General features: G+C 48.8%; 1 protein-coding gene across 5 annotated transcripts in view; it reads right to left on the bottom strand.

The window, feature by feature from the left end:
- Positions 1 to 4,242: 4,242 nt before the first annotated feature.
- mob2a (MOB kinase activator 2a) overlaps positions 4,243 to 27,458 on the bottom strand; it is a 37,026-nt gene continuing 13,810 nt past the window's right edge. For 2 of the 5 annotated variants that reach the window (XM_037450812.2, XM_037450810.2), the window contains exons 2-5: positions 8,444 to 8,604; positions 7,346 to 7,439; positions 5,138 to 5,262; positions 4,243 to 4,730 (exon numbers count right to left, since the gene is read on the bottom strand). In XM_037450812.2, coding sequence (XP_037306709.2) covers positions 4,411 to 4,730; positions 5,138 to 5,262; positions 7,346 to 7,439; positions 8,444 to 8,604 — 700 coding nt within the window. In that variant the 3' untranslated portion in view covers positions 4,243 to 4,410. Of the gene's footprint in view, positions 4,731 to 5,137; positions 5,263 to 7,345; positions 7,440 to 8,443; positions 8,605 to 13,999; positions 15,490 to 17,576; positions 18,203 to 25,476; positions 25,912 to 27,458 lie in introns of those variants that run through there. The other 3 variants (XM_037450809.2, XM_037450811.2, XM_037450808.2) reach the window with 3 other exon arrangements.

The following is a 27,458-nucleotide window of genomic DNA, read 5'->3' as shown; positions in this document are numbered from 1 at the left end:
TTTAGTAAACAATCCCAAGGTCTAATATGAGAAACGGACGCAACAAGGCATGTGCTTGAATAGCACAAGGCAACAACTGAAGGGCTGCAGTATCTGGCCACAAACTGCTGTCTGAGGTTGAGGGTTCAAGCCCCTTCATGCAGATATCACTTCTGCTTTGAAAGAGTTTGAGTAGCAGTCTCAAGGTTAAATACGAGAAACAAAATTTTAATTGGTGCATGGTGAGGCAGTGCAGCACAAGAGCTGAGGAGCAACTGTCCTTACTCTATAGGTTGGCTTTACTTCAGGTTCGAATAGCAATCTCAAGGTTAAATAAAACAAACAAAGGGCTGATTAGTGTGTGGTGAAGTAGCACATCGGAAGAGCTGCTGACATAAGCCCCTGCACTGCACTTGAAGGTTGTGGGTTCAAGCCCAGATGTGGAAATAGCATTTAAAAAAGGTTTTGAGGTTTAACTCACATGCTCAAGGTTAAATGGGAGAATCAAAGTTGCCAAAATGTGACCAGGACTGGTAGTGTAGGCGTGAGTGCAGGGTGCCAAAAGCCTCTGTGCGCACCGCCAGTGGGTTCAAATCCCACCCGCCAAGTCTTGAGCACACTACCGCGGAGGTAGTAGTGGGGGCATTGTCCCCACTGGTTGTTTCAGAGAAGTGAACCCTAGGGGTTATGCAGAAACACAAGGCGCGTTCACTTGAGTTATGATGGCATTGTCAAGAATGATGAAGAATCTTTTGGATGATGAATTGACTTGATGTTAATTGCTTTTAGCACTTATTAGCCATGCCACCCATAGCTAGGGTTCCACCTTTTTGACGAGAGAGAAGGCCAGATGAGCAGATGTGTCTCATTCAGTGGTCACACTGACATGAAACTTATTACAGCCTCTGAGGGCATTTTTCAAGACAATCACATGTTTGTCTACTTCAGGGCATCCTGTGGACAACCTTAAACTGACAGTCTGGCACAGGGTGTAGATTTGTTTACCCTTTTTAGTGCATCCACCCTCCAATTCTCTGTTACATTCATATTCAACTCACTTGTGCTTTTACCAATGCAGGAAGGATGAATAGCATGGTTGATCCTCCAAGATGCACCTTTGATTTTTTATAAATGTCAGTTACCCAAAAAGGATTTCGGACGAGCCACCATGTCCCTTGAGGGTTGAACCCAGATAAGGTTTACACAAGTACAGAAGTACAGAAATTTGGGGCATTTGGCATTTGGCATTAGTGACAGGGACGTATAGGTTGCTCCATCTAAGATCATTCCAGTCATGTCATGGGAAAAAAAATATTGTGAAAAAAGTCAAAATATGTAGGGTCAAAAAAGAAAAGATTTTGTTTAAATAATAGGTAAAAAATTATTATAAAAAAATATATGTAAGGTCAATATATATATAATATATATTATTAGGGCCGGGACTCGATTAAAAATATTAATCTAATAAGAGGCTTTGTAATTAATTAATCAAAATGAATCGCATTTTAATTGCATAAATATTTGACCTGAGAACAGTGAGAAGTAATTTTTTTCACATGGATTTTTATTTTTGTTCAACCAATTCAAGTGTAGAAATAGCATATTTAGAAATATAGTACTTTCAGAAATTCAGGTAGCCTATAGGTAAGTAGACCTTGTGTAAACTGTTTTTTTAAGTAGACCAATACTTTCAAGTACATTTTTTCAGACGTGGACTTAGTTACCCTGGTCCTTAGACCAGTCATCTGGTGCAGTGTGGGTTGGGTGTGGGTCCTTGTACTCGGGTCGGGCTAACGTCCACGCTGGCTGCTAATTGTGTTGCGTTGAGGTGATACTTGAGGCTCGATGTGATTTCCTTGTTGCACAGCTTGCACACAACCACGCTCTTATCGACGCTTCCATCCGTGTGTTTATTATAATAAAATGTCCCATTCACGGGGCCACCCGACACGGCCTCGTCAGCTTCTTCGTTCATGTTCACTGTGGTTTGTTGTTGTCTCAAGTCATGGACGCTAGTTGGTGCTGCAGTATAATCGGTCCTCCGAAACTCATCCAGTGAGAAACGTTCCGCGGTGCAAAAAATAAGTGTAAAAATGCGTAAAAAATGTTTAATGTGTTATTTTTTGTGTAATTAATCTTAATTCACATTGTAATTAATTAATCGTAATTAACGCGCTAAAGTCCCGGCCCTAGTATTAAAATACATACTGATAAAATGTTCTAATAGAATAGGTTATAAATGTACTTAGCATGCAGTCCTCATATAATACATGAATAAAATGTAATGGAGATTGTCTCGTGTGTCAAAACAAGCTAAAAACAAATGTCCTAGTATATCATAAAAACAATAAAGCTAATAAAAAATGTCATTTAAAGATTCAAATCAAAACGTAATAGAGAATATCAGTATACTGTATAACATTTTATGTCTGTTCAAGGACGTGTTATATGAATGATATGGTCTAATATACTCTTGAGAAATTCTTTAGTGGCATACGGCATAATGTATTTGATGAAATTATTTTGGTCCTTAGTTTCATATTGATAAAACTGTTTTAAATCATGAGCTCATCCCAATAAGGTGTTGCGGTCATACATGTAACATTACAAAAGGACCAAGAGGAATCATTCAGGAAAAAAGGTGCTAACCCGACAGGAAGTTCTGCTTAAAACTAACAAGAACTAAAAATTAATTTTAAAGACAGAAACTAAGCCCTAGTGAGCTTCAAGTAGTCAAGTCATAATTAGCACACAACAAGCTTGTTTATTACCCTCTAAATCATTTTTACAAACACATCGATCAAAAAGACTGAGGCAGGTGGCATTTCTCTCTTTTATTAGATTATAATCCGCAGAGCTTAAAATATTAAATTGCTTTTAACTTAGTTAATAATTAAAATACATAAAAATGAGAGCCAGAACTGAAGAACCCTGCAAAAAAAACAAAAATAAATAAAAAAAGGAGAATTATCAACCCAATCCTCCTCCATACAAAGGCTATGTCTGAGAGAACCCACTTGTGATTCTTTGTACAGTAAAGTCCAAGCAGACTGTGCATTTTCTATACATGTGTAATGATACCATTATTGTTATTATTTCTGAACTAATTTTCCTCTGATAATCTTTTTAAAAAAAATCTAATTTTATATGGGTCGGGTAAAAATAATAAACCAGGCGTGGAGAACCTTAGTTAAGCACTGGGAGTACTTCTGGCTGTTAAACAGCAGAGCAGCTCCACATCTTCTCCTCCCACCCATCACTCCCTCCGCGTGGGCCTCTCTGGGCCTGCAGACATTACCTCATGTCTTTGTCCTTCTGTGCTGCTCAAGTGAGTGTTGGTGGCGGTTCAAGTGGCTGCTGCTATGCCCGAGCACCAGCATACGACTCGGACTCGACCTCATATTGGCACCAGTCCGTCTAGACTCTGATCCGATTAAATATCCATCGTACAATCTTTATATTTTCTCTCCATCTCCCTGTTTCGGTTGCCTTCTCTGTATGTTCGCCGCCCTCTACAGGTGGGCTCTGGGACTTGTCCGTTTGGGCTACGCCATGTGATTATGTGACTATACTGTAGTTAAACACGATCAACATCTGCCGTAAGAAGGGATCAGCAGTCTGGTGAACGAGGAACAGAGAATCAAAAAAACGAAAATAAAAAGAGACTAACTCCTCTCTGGCAGCATTCTCTTAGGTCCTGAGTAGGAAGCGCTTCAATCGTCCCCCACATAAACAACCCAAACAGTGATTGGCTAGTATCGTCCGTCAGGCAGTAACGTGGCTCCCTACTGGCCAGCGTGGTGGCCGTGCAGGCTGCCCCCCCCCCCCCCCCCGCCCCTCCACCCCCTCCCAGCCCCCCTCCGCCAGCAGTAGGAGGAGGGAAGGACAGGCCAGCAGGTGAGGAGAACATCTCTTCTGTTGTTAATCCCCACATTAACAACACTGTACAATAGCAGGATGAAGCAAAGCGGAAAGCCCTCCCTGTACTGCATGTTAGGTAGAGGACAGAAGGAGACGAGGGGGGCCAACCCTCCCCACAACAAAAATGAAAACTGAATAAAACTTAAAGAAAGTGAAATAAAACCAAAAATAAAAACATACACATACTTTTTTGTTCCTAGTTTAAATTGCAGAGGGGGTGGGAGGGATTTGCCCCTGGGAGGAATGCTCACGCCAATTCCTGCTGGCGTGACAAACCCCTCCCCGCTACCCCAAACCCTCTAAAGCCCCCCCCCCCCCCCCCCCCCCTCCCCCCTCCCCCCTCCCTTCCGGCTGGTTGGTTGGTATCATAGCGAAATATATAAGGGTAGTGGAAGGTCTTTAAGTCCTGCTGGCACCAAAGAGGGGGGCCAGGCTGCCTTTGCTTCTCTCCTCCATCCTATCTTCACCCCCGTGGCTGCTGTCTCACCACCGCCGCCCCCCCCCCCCCGCTCATCTCTCCGTCACGTGGTTTTGTGAAGAAGGGGAGGGCGCAGAGGCCGGGGCGGAGGGGGCCGGGGCGGGAGCGGGCGGCGGCGCGGGCGTGCAGAGGACCTCGGACAGGTCGTCCATGATGCAGGTCTCCTTGGGGTCGACCAGGTTGAATTCCCTTACGAAAACGATGAAATGTGCATACAGAGTGTTCAGGTGGCCCTGCAGCTCCAGAGCCACTGTCTCTTTAAAGTGTGCCCAGTAGAGGTGAGCCAGCACGTGGAACAGGTACCGGCAGATCTTCTTCACCAAGGACTCAAAGGAGTTGGGGAACTCTTTGCCTGAAGGGAGGAGAAGAGGGAGGCTGGGTTAGGCACAGGGATCGCCATGGGGAGGGGGGGGGGGGGGGGGGGGGGGGGGGGAGAAGCTTCGTTTGTTCCATTATTTTTCATATTATCAAAAGTAAAATCCTGTGAAAGACACAAACCCATTGTGTGCGTCACTAAATGCTTTATTTACAACACAACAAGCACACATGTTTAGGGACATAGGGAAGTAAACTTAAACTGTTCAAAAATAAATATTGTTTTTATTTTTTAAGCCCAAAAGCTGAAATAACTAGTTTTTCTCTCCATTATTTGGTAAACATTAATCCAAAAATGAATAATAGCAAAAATAATTGTATCATGCGATGCTAAAAAAGTGTTTTTGTCCTTCATCATCTGGAGCAGCAGGGGGCAGCACTCACCATATTTAGTAGGGAAGATCTCCTCATCGGTGACCAGTTTCTGACAAAGACTCATCACAAAGTCGACGTATTGTGGCGCAGTGCACTTTGTCTTCTTCCCCCTCTCGTCATACCAGTAGTATATTCTAGAAAGAGCAGGACAGAAAACATGCCATTCGGTGTGATCACGTGGGTCTTTCAAAACAGTGCTTCGGGCGCATCAGTGACAAACAGGATGCTATTACACACCCTGAGTTGCTCAGACAAAAACACAAGTATTTTCTGGTAAACAAATGATTCATTTGAGCTGCAAGAGATTTTTTGGCAGTTGGTCACCTGATTTCCTCATTAAAAAAAAACGTACTCGCAGTGAGGTCACGATGGGCCAGGGACACATAAGCACACTTTCTTCACAGATCGTACCTCATCCTTCGCCCCCAGGCGATGGGAGCACAATCTAAAGTGGCCTCCCCATGATTCAAGCTGAGGGCGCTTGTTGGTCTGCATCAGTAAAAAAAAAAATGTAGGCATAAAGAGCTGAATCTTTTATCCGCATTAAGTGTGAAAACAGGGCCAAAACTAAACTAAAGTTAGTTGCGGCATGTTTTTGCTGCCCACTGCGTTCTAGAGTGGTAACGCATCGTTCCAGTAAACGCCACCTCTCCGTCCCGCTGCTGATCCGGGATCGGATCGGGGCGGATCCGAGCTTAACGTTGACAGTGGGTCAAGCAGCACAGAGCCAGTCAGGCTAGAAGATTGCCTGAAGGTTAAGGAAGACCAATTAAAATGCTTTATAACGAGCTTAACGACTGACCGAAGGCCAAAAATGGAACCGGCTATAAAAGAACCCAATGCTAAAGAAAAGTGTGAGAACATTAATACCCCTCACTCTCTCACACACACACACACACACACACACACACAGTTCCGTTCCCTCATGGAAACATTTTCTTCTTTAAATAGTGCGGCACTGTGCCTCTGGGCAGGGGTACTGACGCTGCTAGGTCTGCGGCTCATTGAGTTTTTTACTACAAGGAGGGGGGGGGGGGGGGGGGGGGGGCTTTCTTTTTCTTAGAAAGAGCCAGAAACACAAAAAGCATCAAAGATGAATCCAGAATCGGGCAGAGAGACGGACGCCCATTTGCTTCTTTTTTACCTTTTCTCCAGATCGCGCCTCACAGCCACTTTTAGACGCGTCATTTCTCACTGGTTGCGCTCACGGTCATATTTTTAACCAGGGTGAGCGCATGCACACGCAGGTTTTCAAGAGTGTCGATAATCCGGTTTTTCCGCCGGCCTCCTTCCACAGAAGAGGGTTCACCGCACACGGAGACGACGCGCTGCCCCGACAGGACAAACTAGTTCCATAAATGCTGACAGGTAGTCACCTCCCCCTTCTGCTAACATGGCAGCAATAGGTCTCCATGATTGGTGCTTCATTGCCCACGGTAGCCGTAAAAAACACCCTTTATTGTTACCTAGTTAGCAGACGGACCTGTCTGTTATCATATGGCACAAATGGCCCGGGATCCAGGCGGACTCCTTCGTTAATGGTCGCTCACACCCCTCTGTCAATCGTCATTGTGTATGACGTCAATATAATGACTTTAGCAGAGTTCAAGTAGCAGCAAGAAAAACAGATTGGACTCCATGTGTGTACATACAACCTTGACCTCTGGCCTTTTGCCTTTTCGTGTGACTTCTAAACTAACGATGTCATCGATGAGAAGGTTCAGTTGCAATGTGCTATTTCCTGACCAGTAAACGGGGAACCTTTACCAAGGTTTTACTGCCTGAAAACTCAACAAGTAATAAAATGTTTCGGCTGTGTGTGTGTGTGTGTGTTTCATTGGATGGTAAAAAAAAATAAATTATGGAGTGGATTTATCCAACTCAAACTGCTCATTGTACATTAAAGTACATTTTAGGACTTGAATATAGGTTACTCAATCCTTTGAACATGCTCTGACACGGCAAGCACCGACACACAAAAGGTGCCGTACTTGATGTGCAGGAGATGAACACATCGCTTGCTGCAGTACGTTTCGTACCGCTCACTCTTGGACGGACGGTGTGCGGGAAGCTGAAAGACTTAAACTAACCCGAGTGCACCCTGCGGGAAGGGAGTCACCCCGCACTGACCGGTGGAAGAAGCCCTTGATAAATAAACCAACGGGCCTCTGCAGGTGAGTGATGAATAAACCAGAAAAAAAGGGGGAGATAACTTACGTGTTGCAGGCATTCATGGCTTGACAGGTGTCCCCGGTGCAGAACTCTGAGATAGTGCTGTACTGCAGGTTGATAAGATTGAAGAACGTTGTCGCTGTGGCAAAAAAGAAGAAATATTTCACAGTCAGTTCATCAATGTCTTGTATATATATACACACACACAACTAAATATGTTTATGTGCCTGAATGATGGGGGTAAATAATATACTGTCAGAATATGATGGAGGCTCTTTCTCCGATGGATGACATGCACACTACAGGCCACTGCGCCGCCACCACCACAATCACATGGTAACGCGTCACATCCCTCCAACAGCGTGTGAGCGTCACAAACATGGAGATGATGGGAGGAGGTTGAACCTTCTGCAACTACTTAACATGTCCCTCTAGTCTAAAACTGAAACCGGTATTTCTGCATCGAGGGAAAGTCCGACACGACCTGTTAAGCTGTAAAAGGATTAGATTAGATTATTTTACCATAAGTAATAATTTTTGCTTCTGTATTATTAGAAAAGTGCTTTGGTTTACAAACGTGTGTGTGTGTGTGGGGGGGGGGATTCAATGGCTGCAGTGTTTAATTAATTGGTTAAGCTATTTAATAAATACCCTGCTCAGAAATGTTATATGTGTCCAAACCTGCAGAACAACACATTAACCGGTGAAAACACACCCCATCTGTATTCTAGAACTTTTTATCAGTCTAAATTAAAGAAGGGAAAGAATGCTTCATTTTTCCTTTCCCGCGGTTTGGATACGTAACCGAAACAAGGTCAGGGAGACGGAGGAAAATCGTGTCACGAAAAAAATACCTCCTCCATCCATCAGGCCACAGCGAGCTCACGGAGCTCCAGGGACGACGCGGCTAATGACGAGCAGCAGTTTAAACACTGCAATGAAGCCGGCAGTAAACTGCCGCGTTTAAAGTAGCGGCGTGCGGTCTTATTGGGAACAAGCCAAACATCGGGCCGGGTCTGGATCCTATCAAGGGCTTGGCTCCGTCTAAATATATACATCACATAAAAAAAAGCAGGCTTCCTTCTCTGATATGGCCCTCAGCTCTGTTGGAGGATGACTGGATTTGCTGCTGCAGGTACTCACTGTTGCTGGCTAGCCATTCGTTGAGGTCTATCTCTCTGGGCAGCACCACCAGCTCCTTGAGGTCAAAATCCACCACACGGACTTTTGTGTACTCGAGTTCCAGGTACTGCTTTTTCTCTTCGGGCGGGGGCTTCTTTCCATTTGGCTTCGTCTTTGACTTCCTGCAGGAGAAAAAAAAAAGAAAAGAAAAAAGAGCTGTAAATGACAATAACACATTAAGGAAACACGAAGCAGGATGCAGACGTGATCCACGAGGACTGCTGTGTGCCGTAGAGCATCTGAAGAAATGTGAGCGCCTTAGTGGGACGCCGGCGAATGTCAATCGCTATGAATTAAATGCACCGGAACAAAAAAGAACTACTTAGACAGAACACTGCATTGACACAACAGCATCAGCTCAGACATACATGCATTCATAAAAGCAACGACAACAAAGTCTCTTTACTCACTGCCAAAAAAACCCCCTCTGAAACAAGCAACAATGCAGACTTGCAGCACACTAAAGAGACCGAGCGAAGTAGGCGCTCAGTGCCTGGGCCTGACCCCTGACCTCTGACCTGATCGCAGGCCTATAGCATCCACACAGACGTCCAAACTGGCCCCTCCACTGCCAGTTTTAGCACGAGGATGTCATATCACACTCTTCCTGCACTTCCAGGTCTGTAACCCCCTCCCCCCCCCCTCCCCCAGGTCCCTGCTCTCTGTCTGCGCCAGTGCAATCTGGGGTTAAAGGTCGAAAGCCGTGATACCTAAGTGAGACAAGTAGACAGAGGCCCGGCTGTCTGGGACAATCAGGAGCTGATCCGTAATGCTCCTCGGGTTAGAACAACCTTCCGTCCTGATTGGGCCCCGTGGTACCGTTGCTGTGGGGTTGCTTGAGGTCGAAGGAGTTTCAGGTTGCTCCCATGAACTCAGTGTTCTTTTTTTTTTTTTTTTAAACCTAATTTCCTCCCGTCTTGCGTTCCTCCCTCAATCTCTCTAGTTCCCACCGCCCCTCTCTGCAACACCCTCTGTGTAAATACAATGGTGAAGCAATATGTTCTTGGCTCTCGCCCCCCCCCCCCCGCCCCGCCCCATTTCCTTCCCGGTCACACTCCCAGAAGACTGTAGGTCCGAGAACAGAGCCGCAGTACAAAAGCCTTCTCGCTTTCAGTGTAGGCCCTTCTTTCCAGGAAAGGAAAGAAGAGCAGCTGAGCACAAGCGATGGATTCAGGTGGACGGGACTGACAACACGAGGGGTGTAGGGAGTGTGGGGGGGGGGGGGAGGAACTGGAAGCGAGGATGTAGATTGAAACGGCTGAAACGAGGCCTCGGCAAACAAGGGAAGGCATGTCAACACGTGGACGCCTTTGGAGGCGCTTCCTTCGTAAATGTTTACGTTCTCCCCCCCCCCCCGTCTGTGTGTGCGCCGTGGTCACGTTTGGTTGCAGGGACGCCTCTCCGCTGCCCCCGCGACGCGGCTGGCTAATGAGTCATCGAGGTATTCGGGGTGAAGCGGCTCCTGAGCACGTTTCGGCCTCATTTAAAAACCAAGGACACGGCAGGTTACATCGCTGGCTAATTATTAATGAGTGGCCACTTTCTGTTTGACCTCTTCTCTTCTTGCACGGTTCTCTGGTTCAGGCTTGTTCTCTTCTTTATTTTATTTATTCATTCTTTTACTTCGTCACGGCTGCAGCCCCATCGGCCCAAACATCCCATTCATTGTTCAGGGTCAAATGCTTCAGGCGCCGTGTTTTCATGCTGATCCTTTCATCGCTTTCTGCCCGTTCCTTTCCATTCTGTTACCAACTATTATCCTGGACCATCAGCTTCCCATTTCCTCACTCCAACTCAAATCTGAATTAAAGCTTTTTCTTTTCTTTAACCCTAAAAAGGTTTCTTTCCACGCGTGTCTCACTGGTCTCATTCCCCTCAGAACAGACAGAACCTCGTCCTGCTCATGCGGGCGGGGGCAGATCCACGTGGTCTGTTCGGCAAAGCGCTGTGAGCTACGTGTTCCGTCACGCGAGAGAGCTTTACCAGAGGATGGAGCTTCATCCACAGACACCTTCAGCTCGGCTGAGCCCGTCCGAAAACGGGTTCAAATCAGTTCTTGTACCCCCCCCCCCCCCCTCTTTCCTTTCCAGTTGAAAACATTCTGTTCCACTGAGCCGTTTCCTGCACCCTTAGAAATTTCATCATTTTCCATTAAACGCCTCCTCCACCTATTGTAAACATTGGTGTGGTACGGGGAGGTGAAATTCTGGAGCCATTGGTTTATTTTAGGATAAAGAAAACTTCCTCTATGCCAGCGCTGCTCCCTCATATGTACATAGTCCGTTTTAGCACACAGAGCTTTTTCTGTTCTTGGTGAAGTGATCTCAGGCCAGTCTTTGCCATAAAAGGCAGCAGATACCCCTCTCTCTCTCTCTCTCTCACTCTCACCAGATCAGGGCAGGCTAGAAAGCAGGGGTGGAGGGCCAGTGGGAGAAGGGCCGGGCGCCTGGCTCTGAGCCGGGGGCACCGGCCGCAGCCGGCCCGGCACCAACGTCTGGGAGTCAGACTCCAGGAAACCTGCTTCGACGAAATGACTCCAGTCCACAACGAGTTTGAAGCAGGAAGACCCACATGTTGGTGTTTATCTGCAATAAGGAAACAGGGGTCGTATAGTTTGGGTGACTGACCCGACAGCTGTTTATACTCTCATCCCTTTCTCCACCGCCCCCCCCTGCTGTCTTGCTACCTTTCGTCTTGCACCAAAGACCCCAGTACCCAAACTAACGCGTATCTCTACGGCCCGGGGCCCCGCCCCCGCCTCCTCCCTATCCCCGGGGGTCGACCCAGCTGGTCGCAACAGCTGCGTCGAGAGCCACAGACCTCGAGAAAATCCAGAAGGAGCGAGTCTGGTCTGGTGGACCAGACGGGACGCGCGTGTGTCCATGCAGCCGTGGCTCGATCTGTCCAACGTACATCCGTTTGGCCTCACGTATGTGTGCTTGAAGATAACGGAAAGGACTTTGTGCGAAGAGGAGCCCGCCCACGCCGGCAGGTCCACTAAGGACGCTCCGTTACGAGGACCCGGTTCAAATGAATCCCAGAATCACTCGTGGGGCAACACTGCACAGCTCTGCTGGAGGAAACACTCAGAGCTTCCTCTGAAATGCGGCAGCTTGTCGAGCAGTCACTGGAACGCTGCCGCTTGCGCTAAAAGAACCGCCCCGCTGACTTTGCCCTCCAGGCCCACCCGACACGGACGACAAAGAGGTCCGTCACGTTCTCTGCGCCGGCTGTTGACCCGAGGGGTTCAAAGTTCACAAAGGAAAAAAATGTTCAACATCTCAAATTTTTACTTTCCGGGGATGAATTCAGACACTTCTGTTATCCTGCAAGAACCCAAAGAGACGCCCCAAGGTGCAAAGACTTTCCTTGTTTCCAGCCAGGCACCATTACAACCATTAACGTTGTGAAACAGCCCGTGTATACGATAAGGCAGATAACCAGTCCCTCCAGACAAGGGGAAAGAATTCTGACAACTTTAAGCAAACTCTTGAGGGGTCAGAGACTAAATCAATCAAATTTCAGAAAGCTGCTCCCTCCTTTGTCAGCATGGTGTAGAGGATTAAAAAAAACCCGCAGTAAAACATCAATAGCAAGACGTGATCGCAGCCAGTAAGACTGCAGCGGAGATCAGCTTCAGGGAGGAGGATCAGTTTTCTCCAGGCCTCTGAATCTATTTCAGGATTCAAATTAAACAGAGTCAATAGCTCTCCCCCCCCCCCCCCCCCAAAAAAAAACCACAGACAGGAGCGCAGGCAGTCTGAGCACACCAAAGCTACACCACAGCAGACATTACGGAGCTAAAAAGAGAGCGAGTTGAGGATGGACTAACCCAGAGGATGTGCCGTGCAAAGTCTACAGACTGCCGCAACCTAATCTGTCAAAGTGGTTGCTGGTTTAATTTCTGTATTCCCTTTGAAGAAAGGGTCCCGCTTCGTAATTACTTGCAGTGATCAAGTCAGTAACCGTGGGTTCCAGTTCTCAATGTACGGAGATAAGAGGGAAGCGAAGAATGCACAGCTGCCACTACTTAAACAGTAGCATCAATGGGGGGCGTCAGCAGCACTGTAAATCCGTAAAGGAGAATGGAAGCCACGGTGCAGGCCCAAACGCGTGTGCGTGTCCACACACACACACACACACACACACACACACACACACTTTCTGACTACCTATGCTCCCCCTCGTCATCCTGTGTCAAATCCCATTCAGCGGCCCTCAGGCCTGCAGAGTCTGTGAGGACCCCCTGCCTGCACTATGATGGAGCCTCATCAACATCACAACACACGTGTGACAGGAAGTGGGGTTTGAGATGAGTCCGATCCCCACCCCCACCCCCGCCCCCGGTTAATAAAGCACTTGGCAAACAGAACCTTGGACATTGAGTCGGCACGATATGGAGCAGGTCCGTGGTGGTGCCCCCCCCCCCCCCCACATCAATCCCCAGACTATGCAACCTTGTTGACGTTGATGATTTTTTGTTCAGTTTCTGCACAAGACTTGGGAACGCCCCCCCCCCCCCCCCCCGCCCTTTGTTCCCGAGTCTAATAACATAAATGTGAAGTTCCTGGTTATCCTCCCGACTTCTTGAGTAAGGAGTGAGATCCCGGTAAAGACTTGTCTCGACCTGCTGCAGGTCTCGCAACAGATGCAACAGCACACTGACTGCAGAGTAACACTCTCCACTCTCACGTCCTGCCTACAACCTCCATAGAGAAGCCAAGATGGAGGAGGTTCTCCCCGTTATCTCTGTCCACATCTGCACAGACGACGACGACGTGTCTTGAAGGCGAGTGGCCCTTTGGGCTGAAAACACACCTGCCCCCGGACTTGCAAAGCAAGAGGAAACGTCACTTAGGCATTCATGTCCGTCCCCTGGAGGAACCCACAGATAATGACTGTGTCTTCTTCACATCTCTCACACACACAGTTAAATATTTGCCTAGACCCCCAACCGCTCTGACATGGGTGCGTTTTCTTGCGTTGCCTTGGGGATCAATCCTGACCGGGGTTGTGTCGTTTGTGTCACTTTGTATAACACAAATGCACGTTTAAAACTTCTATCTGGGTCACGCATTTTATGCGCATTATGTCTGGTCGGTCACAGTATGCCATTTAGATGGCGGCCAAAATGATTCAATTAAGAGGCATATTTCAAACATCATGCAACTTTTAGTTTTATAGTTTATTATTAGAGAAACAATGCTCAGATAGTATTAACAAGCTTGTTTCACTTAACACTCGAACGTTTGAAATGGTTCCATTGTCATTTAGACGCGATGGAGGGACTAGGTTACGTTTCTGTGACCCCGGAGGACCAGGGAGGAGGAGGAGGAGGAGGGGGGGGGGGGGGGTAAAAGAAATCCTCACCTCCAACATACAGTAAACACGCGTTACACCAGACACCCAAAAGGTAAAACGGTATATTACGTTGACAAAGCACACATAACGGTTTTAAATAACGTGTTTCGTCCCCGCGGGGGTCACAGCGCGGATAACATCAAATGAGAGTTTTACCGTAGTACTTTTCCGACGGCCTGGAGCACCATCTTGCAACTTAGTCCGTTTTTGGAGTTTCTCTGAGAGTGCATGTCCGTCTTATCTCCAGAAAATGAGCAATAATCTCCGACCATAGTTTATTTAAAACGTGAACATGTGTCCGATTATGTCCAGCCGGGTGTTCAGGTCTGTCGCAGCCTCACCGCGGTGCGAGTGGTCTGAAGCGCTCACTCACTCACTGCTCAGCACGGGGAACTAACTTTTGTCAAGTTTGCAGGAGGACCGCCTTCTCTATCCGCTCTCGTCCAATGAGCGAAAGGGAAAGACCTCAGTGGGCGGGACAAGGTGACGTCAAACTGCCCATGCGGACGTGGTTAGTTCATTTCCCCAAAGTGTAGTTACAATGTAGCGACAGGTGATTGGAAAGCAGCAGCGGACCAACAAGGAATAATTAAAAAAAAAGTGTTACTACAATTTATGCGCCTGCTGTAGAACATGTTCATGTCATCATGACATTTACAGGACAAAAAGTAAATATGTATATCCGTGCAGAAGCTGATGAAAGGTCACTTCCACTGTATTGGTTTGTCATGACCTACTGCCCGATAATAAAGTGTTGAACCCAAGTCGTGGGTTCATGTATTCATCTTGTCACTGCAAATCCACATAATGAAAATGGTGAAAATTGAGGAATGTGGTTGATAACTAAATAAGGTGCAAAAGCTCATAAGTGGACTGTTAATTCTGTAAAATCTTATTTTCATTCTGACAGAAAAGAGAAGAAAGCTGATGTAAGCACGGACATTTAAACTAGAAAACAAACAGGGAGCAGCAGAGGTTTCCCACTACTATGCAGCGTACACTCGACATTTCAAAAAGTGGGCAACAACTGAGCAACATTCCTCGTGTTGATTCTGAACCAACTATATGCCTCACTGGCAGCGGCCATGCGTGTCCAAACACGTCAGGGCTGAGGAAACAGTGAGGGAATCAAACGAACCCTTTGAGAGCCAAAAGGAAAACCTTGAGTGATTGTAACAAACATTTGTAATACTATGGAGATGGTTTTAAGTGGGCAATTCAAATTCAAATCAAAGTGCCAACAGAGCGCCGGGCCAAAAGCACTCAAGCAGCGTACGAACATGAGGAAATGAACAATAGAAGTTCAGTGTCACACAATAAGATCACAATAGTGTCACGGAAACATCACTCCTCCTTCCCCCTAATTATTGCCTCTCTAACGTGCTCATTTTCTCTTCTGGTGCTCTCTTGACACATTTCTCCTCCCTGTCTGGCTTCGTTTGCCCTCTCATCGCCTTCCTTTCTTCCTCAAAAGAGTCGGTTCTTCCTCCCCGCAAAGGTGTGTGTGTGTGTGTGTGTGTTGTTTACAGCAGGTGGACCCTCTGAGGCGCCTCTTCTTTATGTTTTGAACATGATCCAGAGAAATGATCTGAAAGAACCGAGTAGAGCAGAGGGTCCGACTGGCGCCACAACGCGGCCCCGCATCCTACATCAAAAAGTGAGATCTCCTCACCGCACTAGCGGGTGGGAGGGGGGGGGGGGCCCGGGGTGTGGTGGGTGGAGTCGGGTGATCCAGGGGCCCCCGGTGAGGAAAAATGGGTTGAGGGGAGCGAGACCAGAACAGGGCACTTTTTCACCCGCAGCTAAAAATAGCCTCAGCTTACCCACGCGGAATACAGAGAACAAGAGAACTGTGGAAACAGGAGGGGGGGGGGGGGGGGGGGGGGTTATGCCATATGCTTGTGGGGGCGCACAGATCAGCGCTTGTGCGAGCAGATGAGGGATCCGGGACCTGTGATCTGGTAAGAGGGTGGTTTGTGGTGGAGGTGGTTGTGTTATGTTGTATAGTATGAGTTAAAGAGTAAAGTTAAAAAGGTCCATGCTTTCTTTTATAATTTATCGGCAGAGTCTCACACCATTTATCTGAAAGAGTGGTTCTACGGCTGCTGTACATATACACCACTGCATACGCTACAGTGTTGAATTGTAGCTGTAGTTTATAAACGAGGTACTAATGTGCTCATTTATCCCGTAACTTTCCATTCATTCAACATCCCCGGCCTCTGTTGCTCGGTCAAACGGGTCACATGCAGTCACACCTGCAGTTTGTCGTGTTGCGTAACCTGCCGGCTGACGGACGAGATGCCGGACGAACACCGTGCCATCGGGCCGCGCGCGCCCCCCCCCCCCCCCCCTTACGCAACGTCTGACGCGGATGGAAACCAACGGGCGCATACCATCGCCTGGAGGTTTACTCTTTTCTTCTCTGCTAACGTCAGACACATTCTCTTCCCCCGATGCAGACGAGACAACGTTATCAATCACATGCCGCCTGCTCTCATCAAAGCTAGATCGCTTCTTTTTGTTCTTTCTGCGCACGCCTCAAACCTTTCACAGGGAGTTCAAAAAGCCCACTTTGGATTACTCATTTCAGTGTGGGATACTTGGGGTTACATTAAAAAAAAAAAAAAGTGAACTAAATGACTTTAATCAGTAATAAGAAGCTGCTTCAAGTGTGCTGCCCTCATCAAACAACAACCACCGGGGAGATAAAGCAAGGCCACAGTTTTATTACACATCACTCGTTCAAAAGAAGGGCGGAGACTAAATAAAGGCTGTTTATGGAAACCATGAGGTCACTCGCTGACTGATGGATGGGTTAGGCCTCAATCTGATGAGAGGAAGAATTAACAATACGCACGATCACTGGAAGAGCAACCGATCAGAACAACAGAAAACACGAGAAAGAATAAAGACTAGGGAGGAGCAAAATGCCAGCAATTCAAGTCATTACTGTGTTGTCGAGATAATGCACCAGTTGGGAGGCTGTAGTGTGTGAAAAAATAAGTTATAATGGTATGTAAAAAAAAACAGAAGAAATACTTCAGAGAGAGAGAGAGAGAGAGAGAGAGAGAGAGAGAGAGAGAGAGAGAGAGAGCTGGCTCAACAGGTTGGGTTTGAAAGTCGGGACATTCCACCTATTTGAGACAAAGAAAACACTGATTCCAGGCCAGCAGCAGATGAGTCACAACCGCAGCAGATGCGCCTTGGGGCCTGGCAGCAGCTCAGTGCCCGCCCTTCCAAACGCACGTCTGCAGCCAATGGCCGCCGCGATCGCAGCGACCGGCGCTCCAGGCGGCCAACCGGTGTGGACAGCGGGATCGACGGCTTCAGAGCCAGAGCAGCCTTGCGCTCTCGGGGCGTGTGGGAGTGACGCGGCATGTTTAGGTACGGTCTTAAACCGGTGAAAGCGCAGCAGACGGAGGGTTTTCTATGGGCCCAGATGGAGGTCAGCAGGGTCATGGGAGACGCGCCGCGCACGCCGAACCCAGCGACCGTAACCACGGTGCCGACCCGACGCAGTGAGACGGGAGGGAGCACTTTATGCTGCCCTGGTCAGAAAATACACAAAAAGTAGAGCCTGCCACCTCCTCCATATACAAATCAAAGGACTGATCGTAGCAAAACTGAAAGCCGATCTCTAGGTCCCAAAGCCAACCCGTAAGCCCGAGTTTACTCTTGTGAAAGCATAGCAAATAATGCAAAAACCTCTGTACCTGATGGCATAGAGTACCTTTTTTCCATCATACCGGTGTTTCTTTGACCCATCGTCTTCCTTTCGCCCCTTGAGGGAATCTAAGTCCTCTTTCTCGCTCCGCATGTGTGCCCCTTTCTTCCCTGGCTTCTTCCTTCCTCTTCGCTCCGCATTCCTGTCGGGGAAGAGCTGCAAGCAAAGACACGCCGGCGCTCTCAGAGCCCGCACACAGCCCGGCGTAGACAAAAGGAAGAGGAGCGCCGAGGAGGAAGAGCAACAGCGAGGGGTGAAATGAAGGAGGTCAAGGGCCGCGGATCGTTGAAGTTCGGGTCATAAATCGCCTTTCCTTGTTTACTGGGGGATACGCAGATATTCAAGGGTCCACCTCATGCAATGGCATGAGACTACTGCTTTACTCCAATATGAAGACGGATCGGTTTGGATTTTGAAATGAATCATTTCTGTATATTTTAGGAGGCCAATAAAAGAATTGAGCGAGTAACCCAGTATGCTTGAGAGACAGGGGGCCCCCGTTCAGACTTATGAGCATAGGAAAAGAGGGCTTTAGCGAGGGAAGGGAAGACAGGAGATGAGAAATACCAGACTTGTGTCCAGACGTTTATAAATGACCATCTCCATGGATACTGCTGGATTGAGCGCATATCGTATCCGCGGGAACGGGCCAGAATGAAAAATGATGAGGAGAAATGGAGAAATAGATGTTGAGATGGGGGGTGGGGGTGGGGGAGGAAACAGCTGAGGAGGAAGGAAGGGAGCAGCCGTTGAGATTAGTCAAGTGCGAGGGGTGAAGAGAGGGCAAAAACACAGCAGAAAAGGGAGAGAATTAAGAAAGTGGAGAAAAAAAAAAGCAAAAGTTCAAATAAGAGGAGAGAGTTTGGCTCGATGTGGGAGGTTGTGGCGGCTCGCTGTACTCCTCCTCCCAACATTCCTCAGCAGGAGAAAGCCTGGATCCATCCCATAATTCACCCACCCGGGTCGGCCAAAACACCCGTCTGTCAAGTTCAACAGAGCGCTGGATCACACACACACACACACACACACACACAACCCGGGGGCGGCACCTTTGACCCCCAAAGATCAGGTGCGAGGTCAGCCAACACAGAAGGAACTGAGAGAGGCGGCGAGGTCAAAGTGGGAGAGTCAGCGGGATGACTCTTAGGACGCCATGGCGCCACAGCGGGACCCGGTCCTGCAGGTAGAAGGGCAACGGTGACGAGGCTCTCTGTCAAAGATGAGAGATTAAATCCCACGAAAGAGGCGGCGCTGAAGGGCATCCAGATGACTCAAGATACAGTCGGGGTTCTGTTCTGGACTTTGGGACCGGGATCTCTAGAGAAAACGGCCCGTTAAGTCGCTGTTCTAGAGCTTCTGATTAGTTAGTTCGTCTTTTATTGTCACTATAAAGAGTGCGAGTGCAGGTGCATTGCTGCAGGAAACCGAAAAAGGTTACTCAAGGCTACGCCAGGACCTGAAAAGGGAAAAGAATGTGTTTTTTCTTGGAAGAATATGATAACCTTGGCACTGAGGTTAGAGCGCACACACACACACACACACACACACACACACACACACAGCTGATTTGCCAACTGCAGATAAAACCAAACCAAAACATTACTAAAGATTACAGCTCCAGTGTAACAGTGCACACACAGAGAGAGAGAGAGAGAGAGAGAGAGAGCAACACTGCCACCTGCTGGCACTAAATGTGATGCAAGTAAAGTAAAGCCAGCATTGGTAAAGGCCTCTCACTGCTGACATGCCTAAAACTGTAAGAACGACTGGTTTTGTAATAAAGGGTGTGGATGCTCTGTGTGACATTGTGTGCTTTTTTTTTTGGTAACAACCAAACCAGTAGTATGATGCCATCCCTTAAAGACTGTGAAACATAACGAGTTACCTTCCACTACTGGTGAGGCCGACTAATGCAAAGAACACAGGAGAAAACAAAGTGTCAAACATTAAAGTGTACATGAAGCAATACTGAAGCATCCGTTTGCAAGGAGAGGAGAGGAGGAAGATCAGGCCTGGGGCCAGGAAGGTGGTAGTTTGTGATGTAAAAAAAGAGGTGCATTGATTCTGTTTGCTCAGGAGCACAGTGGTAGTCTGTGTGTGTGAGTGAGAGAACAGTAGTGAATACGGTGGAGGGGATGGAGGAGAAAGACCGTCATGGAATTCAAGGAAAGGAGGAGGAAGCAAACAGGAGGTGGCGGGAAATGCTCGCGGTAGCACCCATGTTTGCGCAGGATGTGAACAGAGCTTTTTTTCATGCCCCCCCCCCCCCCCCCCACCCAAAAACAACAACAACAGCAATCAGAAAGCAGTGGCAGCCAGGCTTGTCTGACATGTTTAAAACCAATTTAGGTGACCACAATAAATATTCCCTAAGTATTTTAGATATGGTAGAATATTCTAATCATAAGAAAGAGGAAGTTAGACAGCACTAAAACCTCGCTGTGCACACAGCGCCGTTACAACAGTACCACGTACTACATACGAGTAGCGTTGCTGGATTACACTCGCAAACTGTTTTCCTTCAAGGATGGAACCTGTATTCCTCATCTCCCTCGTTGGCCTCCTCCGTTGTCGTATCTCGCAGCGAATGACGTGGGCTTCTGAGAAACCCCCCCCCCCCTTGTCGGCACACAGCTTCGTCAACACCGTTCATCACAGATGTGAGCGCATTTAGCGCAGCGGCCATTATCTCCGGGGCGCATCGCTGGATCCTGTCCTTAATTAAGCGATGATTACTAGGGGACATTAGGAGTAGGACCAGAAAAAACACACAATATAATCTCAGAAAGTGAACTAAAAACATCCAAATAAGGTTGTTTAGCGGAATAATCCTGAAAACTAAATCTCCCCCCTTGATGACTAGACGAGATCAGGCCCCCATCTGACAACGGGGGAAGCCGGTCCATTGTGCGAGTTTGATTAACACACAGTGGATGAAAGCAGAGGAAGTGGTCCCACCCAGGATCTGGCAAAGAGGTGAAGAAGCATGTGACTGAAGGAGGCCAACAGATCCACAAAGCCTAAACCAAGCCGGTGGAAAACATGAGCGAGCCGGGCCCTCTGCCAAGAACCAACGCCACTTCTTCAGACGCTCTGCAAGCCACACAATCCATCGCCTTCGGGCACGTTATTTATTGCCAATACCGCCGAGCATCGTGCTGCGTTGTGATGTTTTTTTATGGCCTAGTTGCCGGCAGATGAACAATCCCCCTCTGCGATCATGCATCTTAAAAGTGGCAGCGATGATATACACGCGCGCACGTGTGTGTGTGTGTGTGTGTTATTGCAGCGTAGACACGGGCTATTTCTTTTTTATGCAAATCCAATGGACAACAAAGTCAGCTGAATCTGCGTGTTTCTGCAGAGGAAAGTAAGGGCTGCACTCGGGACCAGGGAAGCTCGGAGACAAAAGGGAAGCAAATCTGCTGGGAAGTCCTGCACAAAGCTGTGCACGTTTGACCCTTTGAGGGCTTTGCTGAGACGACAGCGGGAACCACAGCGGGGGCCCCGCCCCGCGTCGGGAGACTGGCATGGAGAAAGTATCGGAGCGCGTCCTCTGTCGGCCCGCTGAGAGCAGATAAGACAAATGCAAGGAGGGGGGAAACGATACCATTGTTTTCTGGAGGCGGCGCACTGATGAGCGCGGGGGACAGGAAGTGTGCGCACGCGGCTGCCATCGTTAAAAATGAGTGGGGGGGGGGGGGGGACTGAAAGGAGACGCAAGGGGGGTCAGATCGATAGATGTCCTTGGAGCAGGGACTTGTGTGTGCCTCCCCCGCTGCAATAGCACGACATCGTTTCATTGATGAGCAATGACGCTCACATTCTCCTCTGCCCTCCCCTTTCCAGAAGAAATCAGCGCCTGTAAACACTATTACGTTTAGTTAGTGTGTGTGTGTGTGTGTCGCTCCAAGTCTGGGGATTCAGGTGTAAACCAGCCTCTGATTGGCTTAGAGGAGTAACTGGCTCCCACCTGGGAACATGAGCTTATGCGGTGACATCATCTCTCCTAGGGGGGGGGGGGGGGGGGCATGGGCGGGTTGCTTGTGCATTGTGCCCATCCGTCTGCAAAGCAGAAACCAGCAACACTGCGGCTGAAGCTTGTAACGCGGTGGTGTTCAAGGAGGTGTCGGAGCGGGATCCAGATGTGTGTGTGTGATTACCAAGATGCATTCCTTCGAACCTTCCTCGTCCTGTTGTTTCTGGTCTTCCTCTCAGGTCTATCCTTGGTAACAGTGCCAAGTTAGATGATAGATAATTGAAACAAACGAGGGGGGGGGGGGGGCACAGCTGCAAAGAGCATTGCTGCACTGAAGCAATTTCACAGCTATGCAGCGTGTGTGTGTGTGTGTGTGTGTGTGTGTGTGTGTGTGTGAGAGATTACCACCTTCTCCGGCTCATTGGGCCCCCTCCCGCTCACTCCCTCCTGGGACAAACTCAACAAACAGGAAGTGAGGCGCCACAGCACTTCCTGTCTCCCTTTAAAATGGGCCTTCTGTTTCCCAAGAGGCGGTGCGGGGGGAAAGTTTCCTGCACCCCCCCCGACCCCCCCCCCCCCGCATCCCCACCCACCTCCTCCCTGGCCTTTGTTTTGATACTGAATTTTGTCCGACCCTTTTAATTCCACCTGACCAAAAGTGAGCCAGACACAATAAGGCCCTTCTCCACTTGGGCCCCCATGCAGCTGCACGCCTACGGGGCACCTGCTGCCTCACACAGACCACTTTCACTCTGCTGCTAATACTCCTTATGGTCTGTACCGAAGCGCCAATTCCCCAATGTGCAAAGCAACTCTGCTTCCTGCTTCTACGGTTTAAACAAACAAGGAATTTGCGCCGTTTCAGGGCCTGAGGAAAGCTGCAAAGACATCCCTTTTATACTTAAGCATGTGCATGACTGCGCGTGCGTCAGGCTCACTTTGTGGATCAAAATGCTGAGGTGAGGTTAGTGCAAGGCCATCTATTTCTCCATCTCCTGAGCCAGCAGGACTATCTGCCCCTGAACACACACACACACACACACACACACACACAGCCGCAGGACTCGCACTGTTATGCAACTGGCCCCGTGCGTGAGGTCCGTCCTCCGACCCTGACTGGAGGACAGGTCAAAGTAGAGTCAGGTCAAGACTTCTATACGGACTACACGGTAGGTCCATTAACCAAAGCCAGCCAGCGTCCCTGTATAGGAGTCTAATATAACACATGCCCTCACAGGATCAAGTAAACCAAGGTCCCCTTGGACAGGGTTTATTTGTTCTCCATTACGATTAGATTACAAACAGCGTTCAATCGTGGAGCAAATCCAAGGACAAAGATCAAAACCCAACAGGTTATTTATACCTCCAAAACCGCACTGTTCTCTTCTACCCTGCTTAAGTCCGACTGCAGGCCCCCATTAGTTTAGGTGTGGAAGAGCGACCAAGCGACTTGTGCGGTGCCCTGGCTTTGACGGGCACTGATCTGGCCAACCAGTGCAGCCTCGCTCTCCTAAAAGACTGCGGCGGTTTCCGCTCGAGTCAATTCAGCCCCCGTCCGAGACACCGTGCAGGGAGTCTGCAGGGCCGAGGGGAACGAAGCCGGGGGGGGTGGGGGGGGGTGGAGAATGGCGTCCTTGTTGAGCTGCGCCGCCACAGCTCTGTGGAGGCTGCCAAAGATAGCCTAACGAGAGACACATGGAAAACGGCACGGCGTGCTCTGCTAACACACGCCGTGCCACGATACAGTCACAGCTATTGTTCTGTAGCGCACACACACACTAGAACATTTACCAAGTGATCCACCGAGAATGTGCGCACGCGCACACACACACACGCGCGCACTTTTGTCATGAGACGGAGCCTCGAGGTCTGTGCGCTTGCTCCCCTGCAGCACGTCAACAGCAGCGCATGAAACGGGTTCAGTAACATTAAACGCGCATTTAGCTTTTCGCGCACACTTAAACTTTTGACTTCATCGTGTTGGTGGTTGGAGGAGATCCTGAAAAAATCCATCCGGCAAGGTTGAGTGTATGTATGTTTAAAATGTTTTCTGCTCTTTTGACTTCACATTGGTGTTGAGGGTTCAAATAAAACAACGTGTATGAATTATTATAACTATTAAATAGTGACTGGGTTTATCACAGTCTCAATGTTGGGGCCGAACCAGACGGGTTAATGTGTCAACAGACAGCAAACAGATAAGACCGAGTCATGACCGCGAGGACAAAATCCTCATTTCAATTGCCAAATACTTAAGAGTAGGCCTACACACAGTGAAACCACGTGTTCACACAGTCAGATAGAAAGAGATTTAACATGCAATTTATCCGTTAGCCGCTCATTACGTGTCTACTATTAATGCAAAGCTAATCTGTAACAGGGGCACTGATTTCTTCATCCAACTCTCATCAGAAAAGGTGTTCAATGGTCTTTAATGCTGTGTAAATAATTAATAAATCCACTTGGTTGATTACATAATTCTAAATGGAGGGATTATACGTGACGTTGTTTGCCAACAAAACAACAGCACATTGTGCCTTTGTTACCATCTTTTTAAATTAAAAAAAAGGCAGAGTCGGAGAAACAAAGGCCGTCTTATTTTTTTTCATTTCATACGATGACAGACTCCTCAATCGCCACATTTTAAAAAACAGGATGACCACCACCGGAGCCGAAGGCGCTCTGGGCGCTAGAGGGCCGTTTTCTCTCCACACAATGCTGCCGTTGAAAGGTGAAACGCTGGAGCCCGACTGGCCAGAGGTCATCGAGGACCTGCTTGGATGGGCGTGCCTCCAAAAACACACGCCGTTCAAGCCTCGTGACATCACCGCCCCGAGCCGCCCCGATTGGCCCCGGCCGGAGACGCCTGGGGAGAGGAAGTGCCAGAAATAGACGTGATGGCCCATTTTGTCTTAATGAGCCCATGAGACATCATCGGTGCACACTGCAGGTCCCAACCCAGCCTTGACCAGGACTGGGAGGGAAAGAACCCTAAGTGGCTCTGTTCCTGGCACGAGCCCCTGCCTTTAACAAGGCTCCTGTGTGCATTTCACTAGGGGCCCACTGTATGTATCGCACATATGCAGCCTTGCGGATACATGACACACTTGTACACACTTAAAGGGCAGGCTGTTATTCATACTAAAAGCAGCGGCAATGTGTAAACAAGGTTCTAAATCACAGCAAGGCCTAATCTAATCCAGCTGTGCAGTGTGTGTGTGTGTGTGTCTGTGTTACAGCTGCAATTTTACCCGTGCCATCAAAATGCTCCTTAGGAGAGCTGGAAAGTTAAATGTAGACTTTATACAGCAGATGAGGCAAGCTCGGGCTAGCTAGCCCCAGAACCACAGAGGGGAGGGGGGGGGGGGGGCGGATCATTTCTGCTCCGACTGCAACAGAGTCAAACCAAAATCATCCAGCATCACAGGCTCACCAATGCACGATCGTTGTTCCAGTAAGTAAGTAAGTAAGTAAGCAAAAATTTGGCAGACAGTGACCACAAAAAAAAGGGAACACCGTGTCCAAACAAACAAAAAGAGGAACACGGGAGGACAAGAGGAAAACCGCGAACTAGCTGACTTCTAGCTACGTGCCGTTTGATTCCAGACTAGTCTTAACCTGCCCTCCGAACAGCCCCTGTAACCAGCAGCATCAAACATGCCTCCCCTTCTAATCAGCTACTGGGAGGATGTCAACGTGACAACTCCGTCCCTCTCCTCCTCCACACCGGGTCAAGATACCCCAGCAGAATCTCGGCATGCGCCAGCAGCAGTGTCCTCAAATGTCTCCTGCAAAACCGCAGCTGCATAACGGAGCGGAGGTCTGACAACACAGGTTGGACAATGCTGTAAAAAAGGAGAGAATGACGTACGAGAAGAGCGATCATCGACAACATTAAAGGGGGAAAGGAGTCACGTTGTTAACTACCGGTAGAAGAAGCAGTCGCAGCACACCAGAACCCCCATCGGGGGGGGGGGGGGGGTGAAGCAGAGCCGGGCTGACGAGGCTCCGACCCACAGCAACTTTCCTTCCTTCCTTTCACTTTCCCGTCTAGGCTCCCCTCTTGCAGACTCTGCTACAGGTGCAGTAGCTCCAGTGTAGCAGCTTTAAGAACCAAACCGCTACTGTAGCGGCGACGGGCTTCAACGGGAGACGGGCGGGACGAATGGACGAATGGACAAATGGACGCAGGCCAACGAGGGACTCGGCCCGGGACCAAAATGGCACAAACCAAAAAAGAATTTCACAAATCCAGACACACTTCTGAGCAGGTTTCTCTTTCTCGTTTCCAACTATACTGCAACTGCCTGCCTCACTTTCACACCCTCTCTCTCTCTCTCTCTCTCTCTCTCTGTGTCTGTCTCTCCCTCCCTCCCTACCTCCCTCCCCCACTCCCTCCCCTTCGCTTGCTGGCTCCCATTTGAAAGGCGGGAAGATTAGCTTGGCAAACAGCGTCCCATAAACAAAATGCTGACTGCTGGGCAGCACGGGGTGGACTGCGAGAGAGAACAACCTAAATCACACGAATACATCCAATCTCCGCCTTTTGCTAAAATCGGAGTCAAAGTCAAAATACGGTCCAACGCCTCTGGACAGTGAGTCGTCAGTTTCGGGGGCGCAAAGTGACACGTGAGGGAGCAGCACGTGCAGTGCGCGTACAGCACTCTTCATTCACAGAAATGATGCAGAGGTACGGGACGGGACGGGAGGGGGGCAGTGCGGACACAAGCCCCCAAGCAAGTGAGCCAATCACTGCGGAGTGCCGGTGTTGTGGTCAAACAGGGTGAAGGACACGGGGTGAATTACGGGCCTCGTTATTCATCGCTTCCCTCCCCCCCCCCTGCCCTGCACCCTTCAATGAGATCAATCACTTTGTTTGTCCGGTCCCCTGCTTGAATATAGTGTCATTTAAAACCAAAAAGGAAGACCGTGTCATGATGTATTCAAAGACTGCCCCCCCCCCCCCCCCCCCAAACACGACATAGGATTGGCCAACCCTGACAAAAACAGTCAAATCACTGCAGCCTGCCGAGAGAAAAAACCAAGACAGAGTGCAGGACATAACAGCGATGCAAAACACTTACACCCAATGACGTCATCCGCCCCCCTCCCCCCCCCGCCCGACCCTCTCCCTGGAAACCTGTCGCCCAGGAGCTAACGGGGCAACCGTCCAATCATCTCTTCCCTCTCTCCTGCACACATGGGAATACACGTGGGAAGGCCGTTGCTCACAGGGATGCCAGGGGCCGGCTGGGGATTCTTGCACGAGGAAACAAGGGGTCCTTCCCTTCTCGCTCCTCCAACAGTTTGCCGAAGAGGTTTTTTGGCACATGTTGGGTCCCCTTTGTGTTTCAGTAATAAAAAAATAAAAAAAGGGGCGGATGTGGGTTTGTGTGTGAGTCAAGTACAGCGGACGGCCATGTGCCCCGAAACGAGGAACAAGTGAAACGGACAATAAATCAACTGTCAATTTTCAACAATATCCGAGCGTACTTTCTCAAATGTGTGGCCCTTATCATAAAATCCAGACCCACAATAAAAGCAAGACATCCCTCTGCATGGCAGGCAGACAAAGAAAGACTTTTCCCTTATAAACCTGTGACTTGGAGAGATAACACAAAGAGAGGGGGAGAGAGCCACTGGGCGATCTGTGAATACACAAACAGGCCGTTGCTATCACACCTACAAAGTTGCTAGGTAATGAGAGGCGAGACAAGGGGGAGAGACCCCCCCCCTCCCCCTCCCCCTAAAAGCGAGACAGACAGGTTCCTCCTGATTCTGTCCCACAGGCTGAATACACTTGGGTGGCACATTGAAATGAAACCACTGGACCCCTTGAGAAGATACAATATTTTTGCCACTCTAAAAGGGGGGGGGGAACGTACTGCATACGTCAGAGAGTAACTAAG

Source organism: Pungitius pungitius, chromosome 6, assembly GCF_949316345.1.
Source record: "Pungitius pungitius chromosome 6, fPunPun2.1, whole genome shotgun sequence".
In the NCBI taxonomy this organism is placed as follows: Eukaryota; Metazoa; Chordata; class Actinopteri; order Perciformes; family Gasterosteidae; genus Pungitius; species Pungitius pungitius.
The sequence above is the reverse complement of the archived record's forward strand: the minus strand, read 5'-3'. Positions and strand labels throughout refer to the sequence as shown.